Source organism: Rhincodon typus, chromosome 6, assembly GCF_021869965.1.
Source record: "Rhincodon typus isolate 14 chromosome 6, sRhiTyp1.1, whole genome shotgun sequence".
NCBI lineage: Eukaryota > Metazoa > Chordata > Chondrichthyes > Orectolobiformes > Rhincodontidae > Rhincodon > Rhincodon typus.
Window position 1 is genome coordinate 22,314,736 of NC_063337.1, and position 9,823 is coordinate 22,324,558.

The window sequence follows — 9,823 nt, forward strand, 5'->3', positions numbered from 1 at the left end:
TTCTAGGTAGCTGTGCGAGTCGGTGGGCTTGAAATGGATATCAGTTTCTAGGTGGTTGCCCGAGATGGAGACAGAGAGGTCCAGGAAGGAGAGAGACGTATTAGAGATGGTCCAGGTGAACTTAAGGTTGGGGTGGAAGGTGTTGGTAAAGTGGATGAACTGTTCGAGCTCCTCATGGGAGCACGAGGCGGCGCCGATACAGTCATCAATGTAACGGAGGAAGAGGTGAGGTTTAGGGCCAGTGCAGCTTCAGAAGAGGGATTGTTCCATGTAACCTACAAAGAGGCAGGCATAGCTTGGGTCCATGCGGGTACCCATGGCCACCTCCTTTGTCTGTAGGAAGTGGGAGGAATTGAAAGAGAAGTTGTTGAGGGTGAGGACGAGTTCGGCCAAGCGGATGAGGGTGTCAGTGGAGGGGGACTGGTCGGGCCTGCGGGACAGGAAGAAGCGGAGGGCTTTTAGGCCATCTGTATGGGGAATGCAGGTGTATAGGGACTGGACGTCCATGGTAAAGATGAGGTGTTGGGGACCGGGGAATTGGAAGCTCTGGAGGAGGTGGAGGGCGTGAGTGGTGTCACGGACGTAGGTAGGGAGTTCCTGGACCAAGGGAGAGAAAATGGAGTTCCAGATAGGTGGAGATAAGTTCGGTGGGGCAGGAGCAGGCAGAGACAATGGGTTGACCAGGGCAGTCAGGTTTGTAGATTTTGGGAAGGAGATAGAAGCGGGCGGTGCGGGGTTGGGGAACGATGAGGTTGGAGGCTGTGGGTGGGAGGTCACCTGAGATGATGAGGTTGTGGATGGTTTGGGAGATGATGGTTTGGTGGTCAGGGGCGGGGTCATGATCAAGGGGGCGGTAGGAGGAGGTGTCGGAGAGTTGGCGCCTGGCCTCGGCGATGTAGAGGTCAGTGCGCCATACTACAACTGCGCCTCCCTTGTCCGTGAGTTTTATGGTGAGGTTGGGATTGGAGCGGAGGGAGCGGAGGGCTGCACGTTCCGCGGGGGAGAGGTTGAAGTGGGTGAGAGGGGTGGAGAGGTTGAGGCGATTGATTTCACAACGGCAGTTGGAGATGAAGAGGTCAAGGGAGGGTAGGAGGCCTTGGGGTGGTGTCCAGGAGGAGGGGGTGTGTTGGAGGTGGGAGAAGGGGTCAGTAAGGGGGAGGGTTAGGTTCACGGTTGAAGAAGTAAGCGCGGAGGCGGAGGCGGCAGAAAAACTGCTCAATGTCCAAACGTGACCGGTATTCGTTGATGTGTGGGTGGAGGGGGACAAAGGTGAGCCCTTTACTGAGGACTGACCGTTCGTCATCAGTAAGGGGGAGGTCTGGGGGGATGGTGAAGACTCGGCAGGGCTGGGTGCTGCTGTCTCCTCTGGAGCTGCTGGCTGTGGAGGCGGTGGGCGGAGCGATGTCGGCGTCGGCTGTGGGCAGAGTTGTGTCGGCGGTGGTGGGCGGGGTTGTGTCAGCGGCAGTGGGCGGAGTTGCGTTGGCAGTGGGCAGAGCGGGGTAGGAGGCAGCAGCAGTGACGGTAGGTGCGTCCTCAGTGTCTATGGTGTTGGCCTCGGAAATGGAGGTGGTGGCATCAGCAGTGGTGTCGATGGCGTTCGCTGTCACAGAAGTGGTGTACCCGGCGGCGGAGGATGTGACGTCATCCGTGGTTGCTCCGACAGTGGCCACGTGGCCACATGGCCAATGGCGGCGGGCACATTGTGCGGAAGGTCCTGGGTAGTGTTGGGGTTTTGGGAGGTGGAGGAAGCCCGTTTTGGGTGGTAGGCACCAGTAAGTTTACTGTACTTACGGTTTTTTGTGTCCAATAAAGCTGAGTAGAATTGTGAGTTCAGGTTGTGGATCCTGCGAAGAATAAAAAACAGGAGAGGTCCTTTGCAGGTCTGGGAGAGGGAGGCTCTGAGCTGGGGTAGGCTTGATTGTAGTGCCACGGGATGCCAGCACATTGCTGCGAGTGTGTGTTTCAGGAGTCGCAGGGAGAAACGCTTCTGAAGGGTCTCAATGTTCTGAATGTAGCCATTGTCACGGTTGGGGCCATATTGAGAAGGCCTGAATGTGGACTGTAGTCCATTGGGGATGATCTGGTTCCGTAGGCAGGTACTAAGAAAGGTGATGTGGCTGTAGTACCTGGTTTGCTTCAGGACGTGGTCAAGCAGTTTCAAGGCCGAAGAGATTACAAGAGAGTTTCCTACTGATTCTCCGATTTTGACACCTCACCTGAATTGGATGATGACACTAGCCATTAATTTGTCAATTCAATCAAGATCAATGTTGGGTTACTGCTTCCCAGCATATATGGCGTGGGAATTGCATTTGACCCCAATTTTGGGGTCCTGACACAAAAATCTTGCTGAAAGAATCTATGCTCAAAGTAGCCATCTTTCCATTCCCCATTATCTTTTTCTCTTGTTCTCACTGTCTGTAATGACATAGTTATGTGGTTCATCAAGAGGTTAGGCTAACAGGGTTAGCAAAGAGTTATTAATGTCTTCTTGGGCACAAAAGAGCTAATCAAGTCTTGATTGGTTGAAGTTTGCAAGTAATTGTGAAATATAGACCACTTGTATTATTTTCTCAGAATCTGTATCTGCTAACCTCAAAGTGTACTGATAAATACCACAACAACTATTAATTAATTCATACACACAAAGATTTATGCCAAAACCTTTCACTGTTTCTATGCCTCTATTAACAGTGAGGAAAATGGTGATTTTAGTCATTAGTATGAAAATCAAAGTATCATAAAAATTCTTCAAAGCTGTCTGCATTTTGTTTTAGATATAGACAAAATGGCGTGATGAATACACAGATGCAGGTGAGAGAAAAGAAAAATTTATTATTAGCCTGTAATCATTCTTTGGTGCTCAGGTTAGGGCTAAAAAAATGTTTTTGCGTTTAAGGCCATTTTAATTCTTTGTATTGTCTCTACTATCCATTAATCTCCATGTAGGTGGTCAAGGGGACACTATAATTTTTACTAATGGACATGTTGACAAAGTAATAGCAGCAGTTATGATGTGTAGCATACCCAACTCACAATAAGGTGAGTCCAGGGTAATTGCAACTTATGTTTCCAATTGGGAAGGTACCCAAGTTAATATCATTGTTTTCTTAAGCTATCCTTCATTACATCTGACTGAACCTCTTCAACTAAGGTACAATTGAGCAACCAAGAATATGTTTTAAAAATTCATTCATGGGATGAGGATGTCATTGGCTGTCATTTATTACCTATCTCGAATTGCTTAGAGGGCAATTAACAGTCAAACATATTGTGGTGGGTCTGGAGTCACATATAGGTCAGATCAGATAATGACAGCAGACTTTCTGACAAAAAGAACATTAGCAGATGGGCTTTACATCAACTAACAATGGTTACATGGTCACGCCAAATCTTTAATTTTATTGATTTCAAATGTGACCACCTGCAAAGGTAGATTCAAACCCATTTCCCCATATCATTGGCCTGAATTGTTAGCCTAGTGATATTACCACAACACCGCCTTCTCCACTGTCTTTTCCAGATTAAACAAGAGCTTAACATACAGTTCAAGCTATTCACAACCCACTGAACCTTTGCACTGGACCTCTGCATGCCAGGATTATACGACATCATGAAAATGTATGGATCTATTTTGCTAGAATTTTCATCCCGGCAGCTCCCACATCATCATTGCAACTTCACCGGAAAACTCAATCACAATAATATTAGTAGGTTCTCCGAGTCTTGCAATACTCTATGACTTCAATGAAACTCACAAAACATGTGCTAAAATTCTTTTTATGAAAGTGTGTACAACAATCTGATTATTTCACAATGAATCACCTTAACACTTCTCATTCCTCCATGGTGTTCAGGTTTACTGGAATCACCCCTCTACATTTATTCCTAAGGTAATGTCAGAATGATCGCTCTTGATGTCAAAGCAGTGTTTGACTGAGTGTGACGTCAAGAAGGCCTTGGCAAATTGAAGTCAATAGGAATTGGAGAACTCTCCACTGGTTGGAGTAACATAAAGGAGGATGGATGCTTTTGTTGGAACCCAATTTTTCACCCCACGGATATTGCTGCAAGAGCTTCTCCAGGCAATGTCTCAGACCCAACCCTCTTCAGCTGATCCAACTATTGCCTAGCCTCCATCACACAATCCAAAGTGAAAATATTAGATGATTGCACATCGGCAGTCCCATTAGTAACCTCTCAATGAAGCAGTCTTTGCCTGTTTGCAACAGGTTCTGGGCAACATTTAGGTTACAGCTGACTGTGCTAAGTGATATTTGCACCACACAAAAATCTGGCAATAACCACCTGCACCAAGAGAAAAGCCATTCATCTTCCCTTGATATTCAACAACATTACCACCACCGAATCCCTTGCTGTCAGCGTCTTCAGGATTACACTCAACCAGAAAAATTACTGTCGCTGTAAAGAGTAAATCAGAGTAAGGAATACTGCTGACTTGTCTGGTTGAAGGAGGTTTCAACATTATGCAAGTTGCTGAACTCTGACCAGGGCAAAGCACACTTGTTACGCACCCATCCACCATCTAAAACTTTTACTCCCTCCACCACGGGTGCACAGTGCAGCAGGGTGCATCTTCTACGAGATGCACGGTAACAACACGTCAAAGCTCTTTCAATGGCACCTTTCATTTGGAATCTTTTAAAACCATGGCCTTTACAAGGGCAGCAAATACATGGGAACACCACTCCTCTTCAAGTTCCCTTCCAAGCCACACACCATCCTGACTTGTTACTACATCAGTCATTGTCGCTGAATCAAAATCCCTGCAAAAGAAGTTTAAGAAGGCAGCTCATCAATATCTTTTCAAGGGTAAATTAGGGATGGGCAATAAATGCTGACCTTGCCAGCAACGCTATATCCCACAAATAAATCCCTAAAACCACTTTCTGGAATGGGATTTGGAAATGGAATTTGAGAATGGTCTGTACCTGCTACCTTATTATTAGCTAACAATTCACTGTGCAATCAATGTCCTCCTATTAAACACGTCAACAAGGCCTTAAATCTGTGTGGGACACTGAACTGGGTTATTTTCTGGATTTTAATTTATACAGATTCTTATCACAGCCTGTTGGAAAAAATGTCAATGAAGCACAATGCTTCTTCCAGACCATAGGGGTGCCTTTTCTTCTGTTCATTAGACAAGAGGATTGCGTGCATGTATTTGTTACCCATTCCTAATTGTCCAGTTGGCAGATATAGCCAACCACTTGCTGTCGATCTGCAGTCACATGTAGTCCAGACTAGGCGAAGCACGAGGGCAGTAGATTTCCATCCCCAAAGAGCATTAGTGAAGCAAATGGGTTTTTACAACAATCGACAATGGTTAGATGATTGCCACTAGACTAGCTTTATATACTGGTTTCTTTTTGAGTGAATCCAAATTCCACTATCTGCTGTAGTGGGATTTAAATCCATGTCCACTGAGCATTACCCTAGGGTTCTGGATTACTAGACCAGTGATATTAAGGCAACCTCAGCAACACGCAGAGAAGATCAGTCTCTTCTGTCATAAAGATAAAACTCGAGGATGGCCTTTTTGATGGCATGTACCAATAAACAGGTCAACAGAAAAATATTTTTTGTTCATTGCTACGATGTACTTTTAAATGTGACAATGTGAGGTCTGTGCAATTTCCTTCAATGGAATCTTGGAACTCCACTCCCATTGCCTCTGTGCTTTGTTAGTGTTCCAAAGCTCAGAGGAAGCTGAAGCATCTCAGATAAATGGACGATATTAGCAGGTAACACTAGTAATACTTGCCAGTTTCTTCAAACCACAAAGATATCGCTGAATAGTAAATGAATGAACTATTCTACCCCTACCAGCTTCTTCAAAGAGCAATCCAAAATGTTTTACAATGTCCTGCTCTCTCTCTCTGCCTATTATCTTCTATTTCAAACATTTATCAACTTTTCATTTGAAGTTTGAACACACGCACAAGCAGGTTCAGGAACAGCTTCTTTCTGGCTGTTATCAGACTGTTGAATAGACTCTAGCCTCAAATAATGTGATCAGCAATGTAACCTGTATGCCTCCAAGTCTTTTTGATCTGTACTTTCTTTGCTTGCTACGATCAGCCTGTACTGCTCGTAAACAAAGCTTTTCAGTGTATTTTGGTTCACGCCACAATAAAAAATCAAAATCAAAATCAAAAATAAAACAAAAATCTTTCTCTCATGAGCAGAATGGCCTTTAACAATGTCACACAGATTCTGGGAAGGATTAACAATGCATAACTTAAGATGTTTTACTGAATCCCATACAAAATACTTATTTATTTCTTTACGGTGCACATTACATAATGGAGATACCAAGGATCAAATAAAGGTTGCAAACTACTCTTGGGAGTTAAAATAATATTATAAATAATTTCAGTATTAGTTTTGGTTATGATATTACATTCACACTAATTATCTTTATCACTCTTAGTTTAATCACTCTTATTTTGAACAAATGCTGATTAAACAGATACTTCAGTCCCATCCGCTCAGAAAGGCATTATTCCAGCTAAGACTGTTGGAAACTAGACAGTTTGTTGCTTAATTATTGTTACATTTGTTATATGTGGTTGTTGATTTGCTTGAATTGTACACATGGACAAAGAGGGACACCAATTCTGGGACAACATAGCCATCCTAGGACAAGCCAAGCAAAGACACGCACGAGAATTCCTGAAGGCCTGGCACTCAAACCGGAACTTTATTAACAAACATGTAGAGCTGGACCCCACACACCAACCACGAAGAAACAAATCCGGAAGTTATACCACCCAGCCCAACAAGCCAAGACACATAAATAGCAAACAGGACAGAACACCGACCCTTCACTGGAGGCGCACTGATGATGTTACCTAGAAGGTTCATGAAACATTTGCAAACAAACTTACCAGCTCGGTGAGCAAGTCAACAACCCAAGCTACAAACCCTTTCAAAATCCTTGAACGTCTGTTACACACTTTTGTAAGTTACTGCCACAATAATGATCTCACAACTAGCACACAAGAGAAAATAATGCACAGCCAATATGACAATTAGGGTATTAAATAGCATTTTTTAAAACTTTATATGAAACATGCTTCCTCCTCAATTTCCAATAAAAGTATCAAAAATTCTCTGGGAAGGAATTCTGTGGGCTCAGTGTCAAATGAAGCTCCTTTTAATAAGTTGAAAAATTAAGATGATCCTAGTTTCACACTAGTTTCTCATACGAGACCAGTACTACCTCCCCTTTTCCCAAGACAATCATCATCATGTCACCACTAAATGATATTTTTGTTTATGCTCTATATAAGCACCTGACGAAATTGACTTTCTAATCGGCGTCTCTTTGCCTTTAAGATGCTCCTTGGAACTTAATTCTACAATGATCCTTTGGTCACCTGTTTCAATAATTCTTCAGGGTGGCTTTATACTGTTCCTATGAAGCAACCTGCAAACAATTTACTATGTTAAAGGTGCTATATAAATGCAAGTTAGTGTCATTTTGAGTGCTTAACCCTCCAATGAAGTTATGCAAATTGATGTCGTGTCAGACCTTTACTTCTGGGAGAAAAAGAAAGAAACATTTATCCTATCACTCTCACTGGATTCAAACTCAGGTCTTAGAAGGAGGAAGAATCATAATTATTATGGTGCAAAAGGAAGCCATTTGACTGATCATGCCAGCACCGCTAAGAATAAGTGTGTTAACCTCGTATGCAATCCACGCTGTTCCAATGAATTGTACATCTGCAATTCAATAAATGATATGCACAAAAATGAGTATAAACAAAAAACCAGTGCGTTATTAAAAATAAATCATCAACAGATGAAAATACACCTTTAGCTGTAACAAATATTATTACCAGATATCCAAAATTAATACCTATGTTCCACTTCTACAGTCTTTGTTTTCTTAATGTTTCTCTCCTATGGACAATGTATTTCATAGTTTCATTCCTACACTGAAGAAAAGGTGAGGTTGAATGTCTAGCGTTACTTAAAGTTTGAAGATTCTATCTTAAAGTAATACATACCTTCCATTTTCTTCCAGTAAACTTTAACCTGAAGCTGATTGTCCTGATAGAAAGGGGCCCCAACATCAATGAGACGCGTAGTTCTTTTCCCATGAGAAGTTGGGAGGGTGTTGACAACACCATGTCTGGATTTTGTTGCTGAAGATGATCCTTTGAAGAAATAATGCCAGCATTAAACTAATTACTGAAAAATAGCACATTATGTCTTGAGTAGCTGATGAATTACCCCATCCAAATGCAAGTTCTGTTCAATATTTTAGACAAGTTAAGATGTCCTCAATCCCATTGCAGAAAGGAATTTGTGAAAATGGCTGGCTTGGTTCCTACTCGTTGTTGCTATTAGTCTATTAGTAAATCATTTGCATCGCAATATTTTTATCATAAGGCTCAACAATGGCAGCAACAAATTAATGCAAGCTAAGCAATGATACTGTCTCTGAAACATAAGAAACCAACACAGATATTTTTGTTCTCCCCACACAGCTCCAGAGGCAGGATTACTGATCCATCACACAGGCAGAATGTTTAATCCCCTTGCACAATTTCACCTTGAGCTCGTTCCAAAATTAAGGCATGCACTTCAAACACAGTGAAGTTCAGCAGGCACAGAGATTTGTTAGGTAGGCAACAGCCATTTTATGCACAGCAAGATTCCACAAACAGCAATGAGGGTATATGTTGGACCTGTACTCTCCCAGCTCATTTCTGAATGCCCCCCCACCCCCCACCCCCGCATTGCTCTGCTCTAGACTTGCCCGCAAAGACCTGTTCCCAGTCTATTCTGGGTCTGTAGCTGCATCCTGCTTTATTTTAATAAAATCTGTCTTCTCCCAAACCAAAGCCATCTTTTACAGGCCATCTTTTCCCTCATCTAGAACAAATTTGAATCGTACCGTGTTGTGGTCGCTATCACCTAAATTATCCCTCAATGCCACGTCAAACACTTGTCCAGCTTCTTTCCCCAGAACCAGACCCCGCACTGCACCGTCCCTTGCTGTGTCTTCTACATACTGATACATAAACCTCTCTGGATACATTTCAAGAAATCTGCCCACTCTAAATCCTTAACGCTATGCATATCCCAATTTATGTTAGGAAAGTTGAAATCCCCTAGTATAACTACCCAGTTATTACTCTTATACACCTCTGTGAACTGTCTATATATTTGCTCCTCTATTTTTCACTGACTCTTTGGGGATCTATAATACATTCCCAGTTAAGTTGCTGACCCCTTAATTCTCATAAGTTCTATCCACAAAGACTTGTTTGAGGACCCTTCCAAGATATCATCTCTCCTTTTTCCAGTAATTGACTCCTTAATTAATAGAGCTACATGACCACCCGTTTTACAACCCCCTCTGTCTCACTTAAAGACCCTATACCCAAGAATGTTAAGTTGCCAGTCCAGCCCTTCCCTTAAACATGTTTCTGTGATGGCAACAATATCATAATTCCATGTGTCAATCTATGCCATTAACTGATCAGTCTTACCTATTACATTCCTGATATTAAAGACCATCCAGCCCTGCCTTACTCTCTTGACACTCAACACAGCTGCACTCACTGGGATTTGCTTCCTTTGCTGTAGCATGATGTTTCTCTGTTTCATAGATGTTCTGTGTCCCCTCCTCCTGTCAAACTAGTTTAAACTCCTCCCAACAGACTAGCAAACCTACCTGCCAGGATCAGAGATAGTAGGAACTGCAGATGCTGGAGAATCCGAGACAACAAGGTGCAGGGCTGGATGAACACAGCAGGCCAAGCAACATCATAGGAGCAGG

The 9,823-nt window shown here is 43.1% G+C and overlaps 1 protein-coding gene across 1 annotated transcript in view; it reads right to left on the reverse strand.

Moving 5' to 3' along the window:
* Positions 1–9,823, reverse strand: part of LOC109913292 (anosmin-1) — a 215,278-nt gene that overhangs the window by 13,751 nt on the left and 191,704 nt on the right. The window contains exon 9 of the mRNA XM_048598054.1: positions 8,043–8,192. Within this exon, the coding sequence (XP_048454011.1) occupies positions 8,043–8,192 (150 nt within the window). The remainder of the gene's footprint in view (positions 1–8,042; positions 8,193–9,823) is intronic.